This window comes from Balaenoptera borealis (genome assembly GCF_965194805.1).
Source record: "Balaenoptera borealis genome assembly, chromosome: 1".
NCBI lineage: Eukaryota > Metazoa > Chordata > Mammalia > Artiodactyla > Balaenopteridae > Balaenoptera > Balaenoptera borealis.
The window spans coordinates 143,383,029-143,407,143 of record NC_138860.1 but is presented as its reverse complement, the minus strand read 5'-3'; the positions used below and the strand labels follow the sequence as shown (position 1 = coordinate 143,407,143).

The 24,115-nt window shown below is 41.0% G+C and overlaps 1 protein-coding gene across 1 annotated transcript in view; it reads right to left on the bottom strand.

Moving 5' to 3' along the window:
* The window catches only part of CYP2J2 (cytochrome P450 family 2 subfamily J member 2), a 96,215-nt gene that overhangs the window by 50,400 nt on the left and 21,700 nt on the right, over positions 1-24,115 (bottom strand). The window contains 4 exon segments of the mRNA XM_082357828.1: positions 15,194-15,384; positions 15,386-15,561; positions 20,709-20,847; positions 23,564-23,751. Of these exon segments, the coding sequence (XP_082213954.1) occupies positions 15,194-15,384; positions 15,386-15,561; positions 20,709-20,847; positions 23,564-23,751 (694 nt within the window).

Below are 24,115 nucleotides of genomic sequence, written 5' to 3'. Positions count from 1 at the left end.
TTAGAGGAAAACATAGGAAGAACACTCTTTGACATAAATCACAGCAAGATCTTTTTTGATCCACCTCCTAGAGTAATGGAAATAAAAACAAAAATAAACAAATGGGACCTAATGAAACTTCAAAGCTTTTGCACAGCAAAGGAAACCATAAACAAGACGAAAAGACAACCCTCAGAATGGGAGAAAATATTTGCAAACGAATCAACGGACAAAGGATTAATCTCCAAAATATATAAAGAGCTCATGCAGCTCAATATTAAAGAAACAAACACCCCAATCCAAAAATGGGCAGAAGACCTAAAAAGACATTTCTCCAAAGAAGACATACAGATGGCCAAGAAGCACATGAAAAGCTGCTCAACATCACTAATTATTAGAGAAATGCAAATCAAAACTACAATGAGGTATCACCTCACACCAGTTAGAATGGGCATCATCGGAAAATCTACAAACAACAAATGCTGGAGAGGGTGTGGAGAAAAGGGAACCCTCTTGCACTGTTGGTGGGAATGTAAATTGATACAGCCACTATGGAGAACAATATGGAGGTTCCTTAAAAAACTAAAAATAGAATTACCATATGATCCAGCAATCCCACTACTGGGCGTATACCCAGAGAAAACCATAATTCAAAAAGACACATGCACCCCAGTGTTCATTGCAGCACTATTTACAATAGCCAGGACATGGAAGCAACCTAAATGCCCATCAATAGACGAATGGATAAAGAAGTTGTGGTACATATATACAATGGAATATTACTCAGCCATAAAAAGGAACGAAATTGAGTCATTTGTTGAGACTTGGATGGATCTAGAGACTGTCATACAGAGTGAAGTAAGTCAGAAAGAGAAAAACAAATATCGTATATTAACGTTTGTATGTGGAACCTAGAAGAATGGTACAGATGAGCCGGTTTGCAGGGCAGAAGTTGAGACACAGATGTAGAGAACAGACATATGGACACCAAGGGGGGAAAACTGTGGTGGGGTGGGGATGGTGGGGTGCTGAATTGGGCGATTGGAATTGACATGTATACAATGATGTGTATAAAATTGATGACTAATAAGAACCTACAGTATAAACAAACAAACAAACAAAACAACTAATACTAAACTTTCATTGGGTTATCTGTATGGAAATATGTTAATATAAATGTTTCAGACATTATGTGAAATTTCTAAAAATCTTATATGTTCTGGTATAATGTTATAAGTCATAATTCCAGTTATTACTTTAAAATGTATATCTCAGAAAAAACTAAATTTCCTTGTCAATTGCACTATTATGAACTTTCATCAAATCTTTAACCATGGTCATTTTTAAGTCTTTTGTCATTTACAGACAGTTCTGGGTGTACTCTGATGCTTTTGCAAATATGTTCCTATAAAAGGGTTTCATCTTCAAGGAATTGTAACTGTACTGCTGAACTGAATGAATAAGCATTTTCAGAACTCTAATGAAAAACTGATGAACTCATAAAAGTGCTAACAAAAGATCAAGATAAAAAATTAATTACATGGGACTGAGTGAACTGATGAGGATGATTATAATTTTTGTGACTTTCTGTTTAAATTAAAAAAAAAATCCCACAAGGACTCAGAGGCAAAGAATATAGAAATCAATTTTCACTGCAAAGTAAAGGAGCTGTTACAGTGGAGGATTACTGGACTGAATGTCAATATTATGACATAATATGAGTGTGTTTCGTGTTTGGTAATTGCAATCATTGTTGCTTTTGTTGTGGTCATCCATGTACAATGCTTGGTGTTAGTCTATTTATCTCTTGTAAAAATAAAATACAGTGTGTGTGTGTGTGTGTGAAAAAAAAAAGAATCAAGAACAGATGAATACAAAGGATGATGGACAAAGGACGAACAGGTGATGTACAAAACATACGAGACACTTCTTAATACCCCCAAACCAGAAACAATCCCAATAAATATCCATCATCTGGTAGATATGTATTATATCCATAAAATGAAACATTATTCAACAATAAAAAGCAACAAAGTGCTGAAAAAAAAAAAAGAAAAGAAGTAAAACTGTCGCTGTTTGCAAATGACATGATACTATACATAGAAAATCCTAAAGATGCTACCAAAAAATTACTTGGGTTCATCAATAAATTTGGTAAATTTGCATGTATAGATTCCAGGCAACCCCTATCAAATTACCAATGGTATTTTTTTGCAGATCTAGAACAAACAGATCTTAAAATTCCTATGGAAACACAGAACATCCTGAATAGCCAAAGCAATCTTCAGAAAGAAGAATGGAGCTGGAGGAATCAGGTTCCCTGACTTCAGGTTATAGTATAAAACTACAGTAATCAGAACAGTATGGTACTGGCACAAGAAGACTTATAGATCATTGGAACACGATAGAAGGCCCAGAAATAAACCCACACACTTATGGTCAATTAATCTACAACAAAGGAGGCAAGAATATACAATAGAGAAAAGAGAGTCTCTTCAATAAGTAGTGCTTAGAAAACTGGACCACTACATGTAAAAGAATGAAATTAGAACATTCTCTAACACCATATACAAAAATAATCTCAAAATGGATTAAAGACCTAAAAATATGTATATATGTGTATAACTGAGTCACTCTGCTGTGACTCACACAGCAGATTGGCACAACATTATAAATCAACCATACTTCAATAAAAAAAAGAAAAAGAAAAAAAATGGAGTAAAGACCTAAATGTAAGACTGGATACTATAAAACTCTTACAATATAGCATAGGCAGAACACTCTTTGACATACATGACAGGAATCTTTTTGGACCCACCTCCTAGAGCAACGAAAATTTAAAAAAAATAGACGAATGGGACTTAATTAAACCTAAAAGCTTCTGCACAGCAATGGATACCATAAACAAAAAGACAACCCATAGAATGGGAGAAAATATTTGCAAAGGATGCAACAGGCAAGGGATTAATTTCCAAAATCTAAAAACAGCTTATGCAGCTTAATATCAAAAAACAAACAACCCAATTAAAAAAGGGGGAGAAGACCTAAATAGACATTTCTCCAGAGAAGACATACAGATTGTCAATAAGCACATTAAAAGATGCTGAATATTGCTAATTATTAGAGAAATGCAAATCAAAAGTACAATGAGGTGTCACCTCACGCCAGTCAGAATGGCCATCATCAAAAAGTCTACAAACGATAAATGCTGGAGAGGGTGTGGAGAAAAGGGAACCCTCCTACAGTGTTAGTGGGAATGTAAATTGGTACAGCCACTATGGAGAATAGTATGGAGGTTCCTTATAAAACTAAACATAGAGCTACCATATGATCCAGCAATCCCACTCCTGGGCATATATCCAGAGAAAACCATGATTTGCAAAGATACAGGCACCCCAATGTTGACTGCAGCACTATTTACAATAGCCAAGACATGGAAGCAACCTAAGTGTCCATCAACAGATGAATGGATAAAGAAGATGTGGTACATATATACAATGGAATATTACTCGGCCATAAAAAAGAATGAAATAATGCCATCTGTAGCAACATGGATGGACCTAGAGATTATCATACTGAATGAAGTAAGTCAGACAGAGAAAGACAAATATATGATATCATTTATATGTGGAATTTAAAAAAAGGGTACAAATGAACTTATCTACAAAACAGAAATAGAATTACAGATATAGAAAACAAACTTATGGTTACCAGGGGTAAGGGGGGGATGGATAAATTTGGAGATTGGGATTGACATATACACATTACCATATATATAAAAGAGATAACTAATAAGGACCTACTGTATAGGACAGGGAGCTCAACTCAAAACTCATAATGGCCTATATAGGAAAAGAATCTAAAATCTAAAAAAGAGTGGATATATGTACAACTGATTCACTTTGCTGTACACCTGAAACTAATAAACATTGAAAATCAACTATACTCCAATGAAAATTTTTAAAAAAGGAACTTAAAGACAGGGCAATAGGAGCAAGAATCAAGATGGCACAATAGAAGGACGTGGAGCTCAACTCCTCCCACAAATACATCAAAAATACATCTACAGGTGCAACAATTCTCACAGAATACCTACTGAACACTGATAGAAAATCTCAGATGCCCAGAAATGCAAGGAAGATCTCCCTCATAACTGGGTAGGATGAAAGGGGAAAAAGTAAAAGATAGAAGCAGGACAGGACCTGTGCCCCTGGGATGGAGCTGTGAAAGAGGAAAGGTTCCCACACCCTGGGAAACCCCCTTACCAGAGGAGAGATCAGCCAGGATGGAAAGGGAAATTCAGAGGTTTGGAGGAGAGTGCAAGCAGCCTGTTTGTCTCAGGTTGAACAGAGAGAGAACAGCACAGAGGATCCATGCTACTTTGCTGCAGTCCCCAGCCTAAGAAGTGTGCCTGCTAGTACATGCAGGGGCTGAGTGCTGAAACAAGCTTCAGAGGACAGACCCAGGGAGAGGACTGGGGTTAGCTGTGTGGAGACAGCCTGAAGGGGCTGGAGTGTGGCATGGGCTGCAACCAGGGGCATCTGCAGAAGAAGTCCAGCCCACCATAGAAGCAAAGCACCATTAAGAGGCATATGAAGGGAAGGGTGGGGTCCACCATAGCAGCCTCACTCTTGGTGTGCTCACAGCCACCATGCACTGCCACTGACACCCCACTGTTAATGCGTGTGTGAAGGGAGAGGTGGGGCCTGCCATAGCAGCCCCTTTCTCGGAGCTGCCTCTACAAGCTCTGGGAGCATGCAAGCACCAGTGCCAGAGGGCTGCCCACGTGCGGATGTGGGGCTGAAAGCAGAGCTCTCTCCCCACAGCTGTGTGATCCACACCACCATGACTGGCTTTGTAAACTCAGCACCTGCAGGACATCAGAGTGGACAATGGGTACTCCTGTGGCTGGGACTGGTCCGGCCTTAGCAGCTATAGTCTTTGTGAGCACATGCACATGAAAGCGGGACCAAGGTTTGGGCTGCTTCCATAGCTTCCATGGTAGGACCAGGCACGCAACTACAGCAGTCCTGGTACCTGATTTCAGTGGATGGGTACTTATGGATCTATGCTGGTGGCTTTGTGAACACAGAGCCTGAAGGACACCGGGGATGACTGCCTGCATTCCCACAGTGGAGGCAGGGCCAAGGGTAGTGTGAACAACAGTATACTTTGTAAGCCTACACAATGGGTGACAGATGACACCATAGAGTACACTCCCTGGTGGACAGCTCCAGCAAAGGAATAATCAGTGGCTCCTCTTCCAGAGGGAGCGCTCCAATCCTGCCTACTTAATACTGCAGCTTAGAAATGGATCTAGGGCTTCTACTCCAACAACTAGGGAGCAGACCCTGACAACCACAGAGCAAAGAGGAGGCCCCATTCAACATCCAGTGTAGGCTCTGGTCACAACAACACCAGTCATACCTCCATCAAGGGAATAATGGCCAGCACACACTGAGGAAAGAGGCAGCAGGCATAAATACTAAAACAGCCCTTGCACCAAAAATATTAAACCCATGCAAGCTACACAGGGGTCCTTCCACAAAAAAACAGCCCTCCAAGACTACAATAGATAATTGTTTCTCCTAAATTCATAAAGTAAGAGAAATGTAAGTAAAATGAAGAAGCAGAGGAACCACTCCCAATTTAAAAAACCAAGAGAATTCCCCTGAAAGAACAAACAATGAAAGAGACCTCTTCAGTCTAACAGACATCGAGTTCAAAAAGGAGATAATGAGAATATTGAAGGAATTAGGAAGGGCTACTGATAGAAATGCAGATTACTGTAAAATTAACTAGAAACAATAAAGAGGAGCCAAGAAAAATTAGAAAATTCATTTGCCAAGACGAAAGCTGAGCTTAAGGGAATAAATAGCAGATTGAATAATGCAGAAGAATGAATAAGTGATCTGGAAGATAGGATAATCGAAATCACCCAATCAGAACAGAAGACAAAAAGCCAAACTGAAAAAAAAAAATGAAAGCAATAAAAGGGACCCATGGGATAATAGAAACCCTTGCATAATAGGGATTCCAGAAGGAGAAGAAAGAGAAAAGGAGATCAAAAATATATTTGAAGAAATTATGGCTGAAAACTTCTCAAACCTAAAGAAGGAAATAGATATCCAGGTACAGGAAGCACAGAGGGCCCCAAACAAGATGAACCCAAACAGAACTACACCAAGACATATCATAATTACAAGGGCAAAAATTAAAGATAAAGAGAAGATTCTAAAGGCAGCAAGAAAAGAGTTAATTACAAGGGAACCCCCATAAGGCTATCAGTTGATTTCTCTACAGAAATATTGCAGGCCAGAAGGGAGTGCCTAGATATATTCAAAATTCTGAAAGGGAAAAATCTGCAACCTAGGATAGTCTACCCAGCAAGATTATCATTTAGAATAGAAGGAGAGATAAAGAATTCTCAGACAAGCAAAAACTAAAAGAATACAGCACTACTAAATCTGTCCTAAAAGGAATATTGAAAGGTCTTCTCTAAATAGAAAAGAAGCAAGAATCTACAGGAAAGAGAAAAATCATAATTGGAAAGTAAATCACTTAAATAAGCCAGTATATCAATTTAAGAACAATAAAAATTTAAAAAATTCTGTGAAAGCGATGATAACCACAATGAACAGCAAAAGGTAAAACATGAAGATGTAAAAGAGGACAACAAAATAATAAAATGCGGGGGAGGGGAGTAAGAAAACATAGACTTTTTTTTTTCAGAATGTGTTTGAGCCTATATGACTACTAGTCTAAAGCAAGTAGATATAGGAAGGGGTTAACATACTTGAAAAACAGGGTAACCACAAATCAAAAACATACACTAGATTCACAAAAACCAAAAAGAAGAGAACGCAAGCATAACACAAAAGAAAATCTTCAAACTACAAAAGGAAAACCAAAAAGGATCATATAAGAAATAGAAAAGCAACAGGAAAACAAGGATTAAAATAGAAATAAATACATACCTATCAATAATTACCTTAATGGTCAATGGACTAAATGCCCCAATCAAAAGACAAACACTGGCAGATTGGATTAAAAAAACAAAACAAAACAAAAAACAAAAAAAGAAGCTACAATATGCTGCCTAAAAGAGATCCACTTGAGGGCAAAGGACACACATAGATTGAAAGTGAGGGGATGGGAAAAGATATTTCACGCAAAGAGAAGTGACAAGAAAGCAGGGGTAGCATTACTCGTATCAGACAAAATAGAGTTTAAAACAAAAGCTCTAAAGAAAGATAAAGAAGGACACTATATAATGATAAAAGGATCAATACAAGAAGAGGATATTACACTCATCAACATTATGCACCCAATATAGAAGCACCTAAATATGTAAAACAAATACTTACAGACATAAAAGGAGAAATTGACAGGAATACAATAATAGTAGGAGACTTTAACACCCCACTTACATCAATAGACAGATCTTCTAGACAGAAAATCAATAAGGCAACAGAGATCCTAAATGATACAATAGACCAGTTAGACTTAATTGACATTTTCAGGACATTATATCTGGAAAAAAAAAAAAAAAAAACCCAAAACAGAATACACATTTCTTTTCAAGTGCACATGGAACATTCTCTAGGACTGACTACATACTAGGGCACAAAACAAGCCTCAACAAATTTAAGAGTATAGAGATTATTTCAAGTATCTTTTTTGACCACAATTGTGTGAAACTAGAAATCAACCACAGAAAAAGAAACAAGAAAAAAACAATCACATGGAGACTAAATAACATGCTACTAAAAAACCAATGGGTCATTGATGAAATCAAAGAGGAAAAAAAAATCTTGAGACAAATGACAATGATATCACAACCATACAAAATCTATAGGATTCAGCAAAAGCAGTTCTTAGAGGGAAGTTCATAGAGATACAAGCCTTCTTTAAGAAACAAATAAAATCTCAGTTAAACCACCTAACCCACCACCTAAAAGAATTAGAAAAAAAGAACAAACAAAAACTAAAGTCAGCAGAAGGAAGGAAATAATAAAGTTCAGAGAGGAAATAAAATAGAGATTAAAAAATTAATATAAAAAATCAGTAAAACCAAGAGCTGGTTCTTTAATAGGGCAAACAAAATTGACAAATCTCTGGCCAGGCTCACCAAGAAGAAAAGAGAGAGGACCCAAATAAACAAAATAAGAAATGAGAGAGGAGAAATTACAACCAATATTGCAGAAATACAAAAACCATAAGAGAATACTATGAATAATTATATGTCAACAAATAGGACAACCTTAAAGAAATGGACAACTTTCTAGAAACACACAGCCCACCAAAAGTGAATCAAGAAGTTATAGATTATTTGAACAGATCAATCACTAGAAGTGAAACAGAATCTGTAAGAAAAAAAAAAACAACAAAAAAAACCAACTCCCTACAAACAAAAGTCCAGGACCAGATGGCTTCACAGATAAATTCTACCAACATAAAAAGAAGAACTTACACTGATCCTTCTCCAACTCTTCCAAAAGATTGAGGAGGAGAAAATAGTCCCAAAGACATTCTAGGAAGCCCCCAACACCCTGATACTAAAACCAAAGACACTACCAAAAAATAAAATTACAGGCCAATATCTTTGATGAATATAGCTGCAAAAATTCTCAGCAAAATATCAGCAAACCAAATCCAACAATACATAAAAAAGATCATGCACCATGACCAAGCTGGATTCATTCCAGGGTCACAAGGATGGTTTAACATTTGCAAATCAATCAATGTGTTAGACCATGTCAACGAAAGAAAAGCCAAGAAACACATGATCATCTCCATAGATGCAGAAACAGCATTTGATAAAATTCAACATCCATTCATGATAAAAATGTTTACCAAAGTGGGATTAAAAGGAACATATCACAACATAATAAAAGTTATTTATGACAAGCCCAGAGCCAATATAGTACTCAACAGTGAAAAGCTGAAAGCCTTCCTGCTAAAATCTGGAACAAGACAAGGATATCTACTCTCACCCTTTCTATTCAACATGGTATTGGAAATCCTAGCCACAGCAATCAGACAAGAAAAAGAAATAAAAGGTATCCAAAGTGGAAGGAAGAGGTAAACTGTCATTATATGCAGATGACATGATACTATATGTTGAAACCCTAAAGACTCCACACAAAAACTTCTAGATCTAATCAACGAATTCAGCAAGGTAGCAGGAAACAAGATTAACATACAGAAATTGGTTGCATTTCTTTACACTAACAATGCAGTATCAGAAAGGGGATGTAAACAAACAATCTCTTTTAAAATTGCATCCAGAAAGGGGATGTAAACAAACAACCCCTTTTAAAATTGCATCCCCCAAAAAAAAAAAAAAAAGACTTAGGAATAAGCCTCACCAAGGAGGTGAAAGACTTATATGCTGAGAACTACAAAACATTAATAAAGGAAACTGAAGATGATTCAAAGAAATGGAAAGAAATCCCATGCTCTTTGATTGGAAGAATTAACATTGTTAAAATGGCCATACTACCCAAAGCAATCTACAGATTCAATGAGATCCCTATCAAATTACTCATGTTTTCACAGAACCAGAACAAATAATCCTAAAATTTATATGGAACCATGAAAGACCCAGTATTGCCAAAGAAATCCTGAGGAAAATGAACAAAGCAGGAGGCATAACCCTCTCAGACTTCAGACAATACTACAAAGCTACAGTGATGAAAACAGTGTGGTCTTGGCACAAAAACAGACATACGGATCAATGGAACAAAACAGAGAGCCCAGAAAAAAACCCACACAGCTACAGTCAATTAATCTTTGACAAAGGAGGCAAGAATATAAAATGGGAAAAAGACAGTCTCTTCAGCAATTATTGCTGGGGAAAGTTGGACAGCTGTATGTAAATCAATGAAGTTAGAATACACCCTCACACCATACACAAAAATAACCTCAAAATGGCTTAAAGACTTTAACATAAGATATGACACCATAAGACTCCTACAAGAGATCATGGGCAAAACATTCTCTGACATAAATTGTACCAATGTTTTCTTAGCTCAGTCTCCCAAGGCAATAGAAATAAAACCAAAACTAAACAAATAGGACCTAATCAAACTTACAAGCTTCTGTACAGCAAAGGAAACCATAAACAAAACAAACACATACTGAATGGGAGAAAATATTTGCAAATGATGCCACCAACAAGCACTTAATTTCCAAAATATACAAACAGCTCTTACAGCTCAACAACAAAAAAACAAACAAGTCAATCAAAAAATGTGCAGAAGACCTAAATAGACATTTCTCCAAAGAAGACATACAGATGGTCACTAGGCACATGAAAAGATGCTCAACACCACTAATTATTAGAGAAATGCAAATCAAAAGTACAATGAGGTGTCACCTCACACCCGTCAGAATGGCCATCATCAAAAAGTCTACAAATGAATGCTAGAGAGGGTGTGGAGAAAAGGGAACCCTCCTACAGTGTTGGTGGGACTGTAAATTGGTGCAGCCACTATGGAAAACAACATGGAGGTTCCTCAAAAACTAAAAGTAAATGATCCAGCAATCCCATTTCTGGGCATATATCCTGGCAAAACTATAATTCGGGGCTTCCCTGGTGGCGCAGGGGTTGAGAATCTGCCTGCTAATGCAGGGGACACGGGTTCGAGCCCTGGTCTGAGAAGATCCCACATGCCGCAGAGCAATTAGGCCCGTGAGCCACAACTACTGAGCCTGCGCATCTGGAGCCTGTGCTCCGCAACAAGAGAGGCCACGATAGTGAGAGGCCCGTGCACCGCAATAAAGAGCGGCCCCCGCTTGCCGCAACTAGAGAAAGCCCTCACAGAAACGAAGACCCAACACAGCCAAAAATAAATAATAAATAAATTAAAAAATTTAAAAAAACAAAAAAACAAAAAAAAAACAAAACTATAATTCGAAAAGATACATGCACTTCTATGTTCATAGCAGCACTATGTACAATAGTTGAGACATGGAAGCAACCTAAATGTTCATCAACAGCTGGATGGATAAAAAAGATGTGGTATATATATGTACAATGGAATCCTACCCAGCCACAAAAAAGAGTGAAATAATGCCATTTGCAGCTACATGGATGGACCTAGAGATTATCATATTAAGTGACTTAAGTCAGAGAAAGACAAATAGCATATGATATCACTTATACATGGAATCTAAAATATGACCAAATGAAATTATCTACAAAACAGAGGCAGACTCACAGATATAGAGAACAGACTTGTGGTTGCCAAGGGGGAGGGCGGGTAGGGAAGGGATGGATTGGGAATTTGGGATTAGCAGATGCAAACTATTATATATAGAATGGATAAACAACAAGGTCCTACTGTATAGCACAGGGAAACTATATTCAATGTCCTGTAATAAATCATAATGGAAAAGAACATGAAAAAGAATATATATATAGATATAACTGAATCACTTTGCTGTGCAGCAGAAATTAACACAACATTGTAAATCAGCTATACTTCAATTAAAAAAAAAAAAGACAGGGCAATGGAATTTATCCAAACCGAAGTACAGAGGGAAAAGAGGCTGAAAAAAATTAACATAACTTCAGGATCCAGTAAGTCAATATCAAGGGGTCTAACATATGTGCAACTGAATCCTATGTATATGGGGGCAAGGTGTGAGTTCATAAATAATAATTGAAGAAATTATTTATTTATTTATTGAAAAATAATTTGAAGACCAAAATGTATCCAAATGTTCTCAAAATATTAAAGTAATTGATCCAGTAACGTCAATGAACTGCAATTAGGATAAACAAAAAGAAAATTCTACGAAGACACTTTATAACCAAACTGCTAAGGAGTAATAATAAGAGAAAAAAATCTACAAAACAGCCAGAGAACAAAACACTCATAATGAATAGGAAAAAAAAAAAAAGAATTATTGTGGACTCTTCATCCAAAGCTAATCAGAATAAAATGAAGGCTCATCTTCCATTACAAATATATTTGGAACTTTACTTTCAGAGACTTAATGGCAGAAACACCAGGGAATACGTGTGATAGAGTAAAAGTTAAAACCAGGCAAAGAATCCCTTGTAAAGTATGTCACAGTAGTACAGCATTGGTCCAGTTTCTGCTACATTTATAGTCCTGGCCTGTTCCTGCTATTCACAGTGCTGACCTTGGGAGACAGCAATGTCCTGAGGAGTCCTGTGTCATTCATCTACACTTTCATTCAACATAAAAAGAGAAATAGCATTTATCACGGTCTGATTGTGGCCCGGATAGCACATTTGTAAAGGAATGTGAAAAAGGGCTTCTTTCTTTCTCAGTTTCAGCTGGAGTCCCAGTTGCTGCCAGTCAAGTGGTCCCTGCCAAGTGCTGGTGAGGCCCCAGGGCTAAAGTAAGGCACTGGGACCCTGTACGGGCCCTGCCACGGGTACGTGGAAACAGCTTTTGTAACCCTGTAGCCCACTGCCTGGAAAGAGGGTATATAATAGGTGGTAAGGGGAGGAAAGGACTCTCCTGGAGTAAACTTTAGTCAGGCTGCTCTAAACTCTCTAGGCGTTGACCTTGGTGACTGTCCTTGTCGGGCTTGCAAGTTGCAGCAAGATTCTTGCTCAGCCAGATTAGAGGGAAACCCTTACCCTCAATATCTGATCACCGGGGCCTGCCTTCAGCCAGACTCCTGTGCAGTCAGTTTAACCTTGTCCTTTTCCATCCACTGACCCCACACTGCTTCTTGGCTGTAAAGCCCCACTTGTCCCTGCTCTATGCAGAATTGAGCCCAATTCTATACTGAAGACTCTCTCCTTCTATTGCAATACTGGTGAATGAAATCTGGTTTTGCCACTTTACTGCTGTTCAGCTCTGGTTTTCTTTAACAGAAGGGTCCTCCTTACTTCCCACCCATCTCCCACAAAGGAGGGAGGGACATAGTTACCCCTCACCAGGGAGGAGGCTTCAAGCCAAGAGGGATTTACCTGTGCTGTGTGGAGTTCCTGGAGTACAAGAACGAGTGCCACATGGAGGTTTGAAACTTCCTATAGGCAATAGGCTCAGTGAGGGCGACTGCAGTGGCTCTCTTGAGAGGGCTCTTTGGGGAGGGACCTCCACATAATGTCATCTTTGTCATAATGTGACATATTGTGGACCCTGTTGCACAGCCAGCTTGGGGTCATCTTGGATCCTAGCAAGAGGACTGCCTGCACTGGTAATATGGGATAAAAGGAGCTGAATTTGCAGATGCCCAAGATTGGGAGAGAGACATTAGGTAGAGGAAAAGCATGACCCCCTCAAGGGCAATGCACATGGAGGGCCCTGGTGGATTTGGGGGCCTCCTATGTGTCAGACACAGATACAAAGGAAGAGGGAAAGGGGAGCAGGAGCTTCCAAAATGGACCAGGAACAAGAGAGTTACAAAAGTGAAGAAAACAAAATCTTTGTGTCATGCTTGGACAGGAAGAGAATTCATATTTTAGAGTTTCTCCAATGAGCTTTGGGGAAAGAAGGAGACATTTTACATGGCCAGAAAAGTCAGCTACTCTCAGTCATGTGTCCCCAAGCTTTCTGGTTAATTGTGGTCACACTCTACTTGGCTCTGGGTCCCATTGCATCTATTAGGTCAGGATGAGTATCCAGGGGTTTTCCATTGATTCCACAGGGAGTAGGTAAATGCCTGCCCACTTAGAATCATGGAAAATGAACAGCGGTGCAGGAATGGAATTCAGAGATGACTCAACAAAGTCCTTCATTTAACAGTTGAGGAGACTGAGCACATAGTGGAAAGTCTTTTGGCCAGTTTCTCAGTCTTCTAGGTGGATGATCTGACTGAGGGGAAAAAAAGAAGTGGAAGACAAGATCTCAGGTGTTCTGGAAGTTCAAGGCCTGGTTTGATTGGTTTTATTCTAGAAATATCATTTGGGTTGTTTTCTCGAGATGCAACTTTCCAGGAGGTTACAAAGAAAGTACCCTCTGGTGGGTGGCTTTGGTCCTCCCTTTCTGTTCTTCTAGCAGCCAGGAAGGACCAAATCTAACTCCTACATATTAGGAAACGTTACCGCTGCATCCAGACGTACTCTCGGCTCTCTCAGACAGACTCAGGCGAGCACCAGCGAGACTCAGTCTCTGTCTCTGTCTCTCTCTTGCCTGCCACCCTCCGACCACCAATTTTCTCTCTCTTGCTTCTTCCCTCCCCCACCCCACCTCATTCTAATTCTCTCTCTCCTCCCTCCCTCCCTGTTTCCCTTTCTAATGGTCTTCACTGAATTGGCTTTTCTCTGAATCCCAAGCAACAGGAATGAAAAGCCCCAGGTTCTCATGGCCTGTTTTGTTCTGAGCTATTTAAATTACTTAAGTCTAACCACCTTAGAAAAAAAGACCTTCTGTATGGTTTAGGCCTGCTTACCAGGTGTGTTTGTCTGCATGGGGGTTGGCATCAAAACCCCATGGACTATCAGGGGTACCTGGCTTTCTAGTTGATGCCATTTTCTCCCCTCAATGACTACATGCAGGAGGGTTGAGCAGGATTCTGGCATTTCTCGTTCCTGCTATAAAATATTCTACCAAGGCTCAGCTGTTGTGTTTAGGCAGGGAATACTTGCCAACCGAAAGCCGACATCAACTTGTGAGAAATGATCACACCCACCACATTGTCAAATCCAGTATGAAATGGCTTGCGAATAAATAATGCCTGAGAGGGGATTTAAGGTTAGGAGGCACCTTGAAGGCAGAAAATATTTCCACATTTGTTTCCCCCAAACCTGCTTTCCAGGTTTGGTTAAAGTGGTCACATTCTTCTTGGTCCTGGGGTCCAAGGCCAAGGAGTGTATCCTTAGGTAAATCAGAGAAATTTCTTCTCCATAGAAACCTGCCTATAAATCAGGAATCCTACCTGCCCTGCTGACTTCCCAGGGGCCATTCGGAGGCAGAACCAGGATGAGCTTGCCCACTGCTACCAAGTGTGAGGGCCTTTCTAGCTGACCTCTGTGGCTGTCCCAGGGCCCGACTTCTCTTATCTACCATTTCGCACCACTCCGACCCGGGCCATCTCAACAGGCCAGCAGCAAGTCCCCGTCTAAGGAAGGAAGCAGGAAGGAGGCAGATCACAGCTATGACTTTTATGATGTGCTTTATGGTTTCCAAATCACTCTGGTTTTTACAGCAGTTCTTCCTTTAGAGAAGGAATCACTATTCTCTTTGCATTTCCTGGCTGGAGAGGCAAATCGCTCACAACATACCTGATTTGCTCAAGGCTCCACTGGAGGTGGCAAAGCTGGGGTTGGGATCCCGTTTCCTCTGAGTCCAGTTCCCGTGACCTGTCCTCAGAGGCACTGCGTGCTGTTCCCGCACTGCCGAGCAGGCGCTCCTGCCTCGGGGGGACATGGCCATTCTTCCTGCTTTCCTTCCCCTCTCCCTCCCCGACAACTTCATGCCCGAGGAACGGCACAGAGGCGGTGGCTGACGGGAGAGATGGTCAGGCTCATTCTGAAGTTCAGACTCAGCTTCTCGTTGTTTGGAGGCCTGAAGGTAAATTTTTGCACAAGGGAAGTAAAGAAAATAAACAACTCAGTTCTCGCCAACTGTTCTCCAAGGCACATCCGCTTACCTGAAAGACAAAAATATAAGGTGAGTTACCTGTTCGGGCGGCGTCTGTGCCCAGCAAGGACTGAAACCTTCTACCAGCTCTTGTGAAACCTGAGCAAACGGAGGGCCTGCTAGGCCCTGGGGCTTTATGTACTCGGGCTTACTTGATCGAAGCCACCTGAGTTAACCAAAGCCCAGCGAGCTAAATCTACAATCACACACTCCGATGCCTTCAGGGATGAGGCAGATGAGGCACAGGTGAGGCACAGGGTGTATATGAAAGAAGTCAGAGGCCTGGGTTGATCTAGCAAGTGAAGTCTAGCCTAAGGCCTTTCAAAAATCCATTAGCAAACAATAATGACAAAAGCAGACAAAGAACAAAATTCTAGGTAATTTTTCTCAATTCTTAAAAGAAAATTGTTGAAAAGTATAAGCAAGTAAACATCAGAGCAAGGTTTCTCAAGTATGAGGCATCTTTTCTCTTTTTCCCGTTTCCCTCCTTAATGACTGGAAATCTCTCTGCCGTGGCTACCTGCGCAGGCAGACACCATCTCATCCCACCTGTGCTTCACCTGTTCCGGGTTTCCGCCACGCCCTCCCCCTCATGAAGGTGCTCCTCGCCCGACTTGTGTAACAGCACCCCACGCTGGTCTCTACCACCAGCCCTCTTGTGGGTGTTTTAATAACTTACTTTCTCCCTAAGTAATATATATTCACTACAAAAAGAAAAAGAATTGTGAAAAGTATAAACACAATAAAAGATCTCATAATCAGGCAGAACCCCTGTTAACATTTTGACATATTTCCTCATGGTCCTTGTAAGGATTCTCCAGCACACCATCACTGGGATTACTCTCTGTAGCTAATTCTGTGCGCTGCTTTTACTACTTTGTGTTTCCCCACGTCATGAAACTTTCTTGGAAATAGTTAATATACGCATGCCTCTATTTTGTCCTTGCCTGTAATGAGCTGTTGAGGAAATAAAATTAGAGCGTATCTGCAAAAGTGTTCAGTAAGTTGAAATATGCTTCAGAATTATATCGTACTTATATTGTTTTGTGCCTGTTTCCCACCAGCGTGTGCCTATTTATCTCTGTTCCCCTCATCCTTACCTCTTTACCCATCACAAATAGTACAATGAGGAAATCTGTTAAAATAGTACCAGATCAGATGTATTGTAAATACCCAAGATTTTCCTAGAAGAATCCAGATATTGTGACAAAACTGGACCTAGAGAGTCAGGAACCAGGGTTAAAGTACAGGTTCTGCCAGTAACCAGCTCTGGGCTATGAGAAAACCCTTTATTCTTACAGACCTAAACGTGTCAAACTTGTCAAACATATGAGATAATCTCTCTCCTAACTACATTATGTGGCTGGGCAAGGATACCAGTAAGACAGGAGATATGAATTTGCTTTTAAAATTATGAAAACACGGGCTACTTGATTTCAAACCTTCATCCTGGACCACGGGAAACATGGACCTTCTCCTTGAGGCTCCCACTAACTAACCAGGTCAATTACCTCATTAGTAAAATGAGAACACTGACCTAGGGTTTTTGGGAAAAGTTCTTCCAAACCTTATCTCCTATGATCCAGTGACTTTTTAAACATTTTTTTGAAAAATGAGGACTCAGCCTCTTGCCTTTCATGAAGCTGTCTGCTGCTTTGTTGGATCAAGTGGGAAAAACTGAAATGAGGAAAAGAAAATATAAATTTGCAGTAATAGCTTTGCTATTTGCCCTGATTATGTACGTATCCTAATTCCACACCTGATCATCTTTTGCAAGAGAAGGGCAGGAGCTTTCCACACCCCATCCCTTGAGGGAGGCTGTTTTTAGAAAGTGCTGGCTCAAGAATGAGGCAAAGCAGCTGTGCACCAAAGCCGGGAGTATGGCGGGGGAAAGCCAGACAGTGGTGTTGACTTCTTAAGTCAGTGCATCTTTCAGGTTTCTATCTCTTGAAAACTGTTTAGCTAGGCCTCATTCTGTTACAGCTGAGGGAATCCCCAAATTGCTTGCCTTCTAAGAATTTCATTCTTCTCAGGCAGAAAGACAGATAGTGAGACCAACTGCTTGCAAAAATGGCTCCAATTTCCCCTCTCTCCCTGTACCCCCATCATTTGCAATGTGATTTCATAGCTCTTCCCATAAAAATCGTGCTATTTTCCCTTCCCCTTGCACCGGGTCTCACCTTATGACTTGCACTGGCAACAGAATGCAGGGGGGAGTGATGGTTGCCAGTTCCCAGCCTGGGCCTTAGGAGGCATTGTGTGCTTCCTGTTCTCCCTCTTGGGGTCTTTATCTTCCACATGAACACCAGCCCCAGCCGGGCTAGCTTGCTGGAGGATGAAACTTGGAAAAGAGCCCCATTGTCCCAGCTGAGGTCATCCTAGATCCACCTTCAGCCAGCTGACCTCCCAAAAAGGCCAGAGAGGCCAGCTAAGATCAGTTGAGCTCCCAGCGCAACTGCAGACTCGTGAGCAATAATACACACTTATTGTTTTAAGTCACTGAGTTTTCCACCTTTGTTATGCAGCAATGTAATAATTGATACATATGATATGAACTTGCTGAATCTTAAAATGGAAGGGCCTTTAAGTGGGGAAATGAGTTACATTGTAATTATGCAAGAAGGAGCACTAGATGAGAACAAGGGAACTTGAGTCTTAGGCCCTGTTCTGCCAATTCTTTGGGCACGTGATCTTGAATAAGAAACAATTCTCTCTTATTCTTAGTTTCCTTACATTAAGAAACGGCATACTGATCGATTGCCTGTCTAACTATTAATAACTGGGTTGCTGTAAGGATTAAATGAGATAATTTGCTTGCAAATGAAACCTGTAATTAAAAGGGTGTGTTATAACTCTCAATAGCAAAAAAAAAACAGTGAGTCAAGAATAATTATAATACTTAAAATACACAGGTGAAACTCTGCACTATAATAGGAAACCTGAAGCTCTTGTAGACAGGAAGACTGGAAAGTATTCCCATATCTCGTGTCTGCTTTCATGTTAGGAAGTGACTTGTCCAACTTGAGGAAAAGTGGCATAGAACCAGAGGAAGAAAGACACAGAAGATCTAATCACAATCAGTCCAGATACACTCAGGACAGTGTCCTATAGCAGGAAAATCTGGGCTCCGGATCACGCATACATGGGTTCAAATTCAAGGGCCTCCCTTTCTGTACTTTAGTGGCATGATCAACAAAATGATACTGTCTCAGCAAATCAATCTATATTTAATTTAATGATAAGAAACCTATCATGAATTTCTGAGTGTCAACTCAGTGTAGCATAGTTACCTTTTTTAGGAGACACTGCTAGGAAGAGCACAGGCTTTAGTGTTTGATGAACCTGGTTAACATTGAGTTCTAGCTCTGCCTTGTGAGCTTTATAGCTTTTTAGATGCTATAAATGGCCCCGCCAAGCCTCAGGGCTTATCTCTAATGTGGTGATAATAGGAATCTGAAACTTGTAAGTTTACACTAGAACACATGCTCCTTAAGAGAGATTTTTTTCCACTTCATTCATTGTCATATCCTCAGGGCTGAATGCCTGACACATGATAGATGCTCAGGAAATATTTATAAAATTAAGAAATTGGGAAATTAGTTGAACTGATCTCTGCAACATACCTAACTCAATACATGGAATATACTAAAATTTTTCTCACTAATTTTACATTGTTATAAATTAAAACACCCTTTTGGAACTGGCTGGCTTGGAATGAGAGTTTTCACTGCATCTTCTTTTGTACATTTCAAGTTGTATACCATGTAAATGTATTAATTAGGTTTTTAAAGGGTCATTAGAAGTTGAAACAGCAAAAGGACCTCTTCAGGGACCTGTTATAGAGTAGAATCTCATCTAGTTAAGCCTGTGGCACTTAGAGTCACTTAATGCCCATAATGAGAAGCAAGTAGCCCTTTTCCTTGCCCCGCCCCCAGCCTCTTCTTAGCAATTGGCTCTAGTTCTGTGTGAATGGGTTGCCCTAAAAAGATCTTGGAACATTTAAAACTCTATAAAGAAGGCAAGTGTTCAACCTTCTCTCTGGGAGACAGGCAGGGTCTGAGCTCTTGTTCCAGTGTTCTGGGGGACGGCAGAACGTGAAGCTGAAATCTCCATCAGAGTCAAGCCAGGACTTAGGAAGTAAGGGCATGAGTCCTGGTGACGCTCCACCCAGGGAATCCTGAGTTGCAACCAACAGCAAGAGTGAGTCATGCTGGGACTTCCCTGGTGGCACAGTGGTTAAGAATCCGCCTGCCAATGCTGGGGACACGGGTTCGAGCCCTGGTCTGGGAAGATCCCACATGCCGCGGAGCGACTAAGCCTGTGCGCCACAACTACTGAGCCTGCGCTCTAGAGCCTGCGAGCCGCAACTACTGAGCCCACGTGCCACAGCTACTGAAGCCCGCGTGCCTAGAGCCCATGCTCCGCAGCAAGAGACGCCACCGCAATGAGAAGCCCGTGCACCGCAAGGAAGAGTAGCCCCCGCTCACCGCCAACTAGAGAAAGCCCACATGCAGCAACGAAGACCCAATGCAGCTAAAAATAAACAAACAAACAAACAAAACATGCTTTAAGAAAAAAAAAAAAGAGTGAGTCATGCTGGTGTGGGCTGAAAACTGTTGCTTGCAATTCCAGTTAAACAGTGAAGGTTGCCCTCCATGAGCCATCAGTCACTGCAGCTGCCCCCAGTGGTGTGCTCTGAGTGGAATTCAGGATGGAGAAAAAGAGGATACTGGCCCTAGAGTGTTAGGATGCATATAAAGGAATAATTTCAATGAGCCCAAACTCTTGCATCTTCCCATAAAAAGAAAGGCACTAAAATCATAAACTTGAGATGTCTGGGTTTTTTTGGGTTTTTTTTTGTGACTAGCAGTAATCTTTTGATGTTTGACTACATGGTTTTTTTCCAGCAAAAACTCCTATATATCCTCATTCTTTCCTTATCTTTTGGGAACAGTCCCTAAGAGCTATCTGAGAGGCTGCCTTCCCAGGGTAGAGTCCTCATTAATGCCTCGAATAAAACATTCTCAACTTTTAGGTTGTGAATTATTTCTTCCTGTTGAACCTGGAGACATTCCAACTAAAGCAAAGCATACCAGGGAGAAGAGTAGGGAAGGGCTGAGAGTCTGGGTTCCCACACTCTTATTTCTTGCTACTCACCTACTGAGAAAGGCAGAAAGGCTTCCCTTTTCTTAAACCGTCCATTCTCCAGAAAATGCTCCGGATTGAACATGTCGGGGGTGGCCCACTCTGCGGGGTCCCTGTGCAGTGCAGTCAGGTTGGTCAGGACCATGGTCCCCTGGAGAAGGCAGCAAGGACTCAGGTAAGACTTGACCCACACAACACACATATGCAGAGGGGGGTGGCAGTCCCCCCGGCTCCCACATCAAGGCTGATAGCACCCTAAACTCCCTCAGCCTCCCCAATCCGCTCCTCTGAGCCCAACCCCTAGGACCCTGCTCTTTGCCATGGGACAGCTTACCATGATGGACTGGAATTGTCTGCTGGGAATTTTACCTGGGGAAGTGTGACTACTGACTGCAGAATGGATCTCTGCAGGGACTTGTCAGTGTATAATTTGGGAGGGAACATGTATGCATCAATAAGAGAAAAATGTGACATCTCCCACTCTCTTCCCTCCAATGTCTAGTCCGTTCTACAGACAGTTTAATAATAGAATGAGGTCGCCCAGTGAAAGGAACCACTATCCTTCCAGATACATAACAAGAAACCCAGGAGTCCTCCTTAGTGCCTCCCTTTCCCTCATTCTGCCTTCATCCAGTCCTTAAGCTAGGCTGGTCAACTGTACTTGAAATTTCTCTTGATTCTGTCACCTCCATTTTATGTCCACCACTGCCCTCTGGTCCAGGCTACCACCTGGCTTGGTTATACTCCTATAATAGCCCTAACTATGCCCATTCCTCTCTTCCCCTTCAGTGTGCTCCCCACACTGAAAGCAGAGTTAGCTTTAAACATGATTTAATCATTCCACACCCGTCCACCCACCACACCTGGAACCTGATAGATACTCTTCAGTAGCTCCCATCAGTCTTAGATTAAGGACACATCACCTGCTCCCTGTCTGAGCGACCCTCCTTCTGCCTGCACTCCCACTATATCAAGCTTCCTTCAGTTTCTCAAACATGCCACATGTTCCCACTCATTTCTGTGCCTTTTTACATGCTGTTCACATTGCCTGAAATGTCCTTCCTCCCCACTCTGTCATCGAGTTAACTCTTAATCATCCTTTAATCCTCAGCTCAAACATCACTTCCTTTGGGAAGTCTTCTCTGCCTGCTCTGGCTCCCACTCCTCATGGCAGCTAGCTTGCATCTTTCTAAAAGCCAGTGAGTTTTTTCCTTTGGGCAGTTACCATGGTTTGTACTTATAAACTTGCATGATTATTTTCCTCTGAGTTGTTTTCTGAGCCCTGAACGTTTTAGGTGCTTAATGAACATCTGATGAATTAATAAAGAATAATAACTGCTATTTTGAGCACTTTCTATAGTCAGCACAAGGTTAAATATTATACATGCATGACCTCATTACATGTTCACCTGTGAGGTGGATTTAAATGCACTTTTACAGATAAAGAATTTGAAGCTCTGAGAGGTTGAATAAGATGCCCAAAGTCACAGGGTGGGAGGAAGTAGAACGATGATTTGAATTAGGATGTTTGACATCAGTTATGACTCCTAGCCTCTACAATGTATAGTCAATGGGATCTCGCAGTTCCCAGGATGATAATTCCAGTCAATATTAAAAATCAATGTTAGAACAAGTCTGTTGAGCTGGGATGATTCCCTGGAGCTAAATGAATTGCTATAAAAATGCAAAGATCACCTGTGAGATAATTTACCTCAGCCTTCACCCACAAGATGATCAATCAGCAAGAAAATAGTAAATGCAATTGCTGCAGGAATAGCTGCTTTTCCTGGCTCTGCAGGGATGGTGACTAAGGGGTGTCCAATGCGGAAGCTCCTCTGGCTTTGCCTTGAGATCATCCCCAGGTACAACAAACAGAGCAACTTAGACAAACTGGATCTAATGGATCCAAAGAGGTCCACCAAGGTGGAGAAAGGAAAGAACTGTAAATGTGCAGTGTGCAGAGAGGACACTAGAGGGCACAGGAGAGCTGCCTGCTGAGATCCTAAGAGTGGTGGGCAGAGTGAGAGCAGAATTTCCTTTGTGAGGACCGGGAATTTAAGAGGGACCCACTAAGGAATATTTCAGGGAGACTCTTTTAAAGTCAAAGTAAAGCAACTCCTGTGGAGAGAACATGGTGTAGTACAAAAAAGATGAGCCTGGGAATCAGAACAGTTCTGTTCCTGGAACCCAACTCTTGCCACTGTAGCTGAGAGATCTTATGCAAGATTAATTACTCTCTGAGCCTCGGCTTCCAAACTTATAAAATGAGGATAACAGAAGTATTCTGAAGACTGGCTAAGACATTTTAAATAACCTATATAGTCCATGGAACATAATCCTATTTAAAAAGCATTGGTTCCTTTCTCTCCTTTTCTGATATTTAATACTGCACACAATTGGATTGCTTTCCCTTGTGAGACAGTCCCATCAAGGGGCTGTAAGTCAAAGCTGGAAAAATACCAGTGGGGATATTATGTTAGAAACACCAGCATCAATGTGATGTTGGCCCAGGAGGTCTCAAATGTCCCTTCATATTTCAACATTCTATAACTCAGGATTATGAAGCAGAATTTTCTAAAGTAAGTCTGGCAGGTCCCTATCCTGTAAGAAGGATACAGGCTTTGCCTAAACACAGTTGACCTAGGAATTCCCCTTCCCCTCCGTAACACCTATTAACATCCAGTTGAACTAATTTTCTAAGATCATACCCAGGGAACAAAACTAGTATTTCATCAGGCATAATATATCTCTCTCCCTATTTAAGTGATTCTCTAGGACAAGAACACATGTTACTTTTCCAATTGAGATTCCCACCATTTACAATTATGAACTTGGAGATCTGAGGCTGTGAATGAGCCCCTAATTACCTTGGGCAGGTGGTATCCACCCAGGGTGGTGTCCACTGTCACCTCTCTGGGCACATTCATGGGGATGATGTTTCCCATTCTCTGCACCTCGTGGATGACAGCGTTGGTGTAGGGCATGGACTCTCGAGCTGCCGTGCTCGGCTGCTGTGACTGGCCAAGCACGCTGTCGATCTCAGCTTGGACTTTTTCTGGAAAAGCAGAGGAGGTTCTATTATTCTATTATTCCATAACTTTCCTTGAGCCTCGTTAAATTAAGGAATGGAATAACCAGGATCAAAATGGCTAAAGTTATCGTAGGCTCTCTAGACTAGCTCCTCAGGGAGGTATGTGAGTGGAAAGTGGGCCCTGGTGTGAGACAAATTTGGAGGCAAACTCTTGCTCTACAACATTCCTGCTGCACGTTACTGAAATTCTTTGAGCCTCAGTTTGTTCTTCTTATTCATTAGGATAAATCCACTTCCGCTGTAGGATGTTTTGAGATTTACATGAACTGATTTAGGGAAGCAACCAACAAATGAAAAAAAATCCCATTAATTGTGCCCCAATACCTGT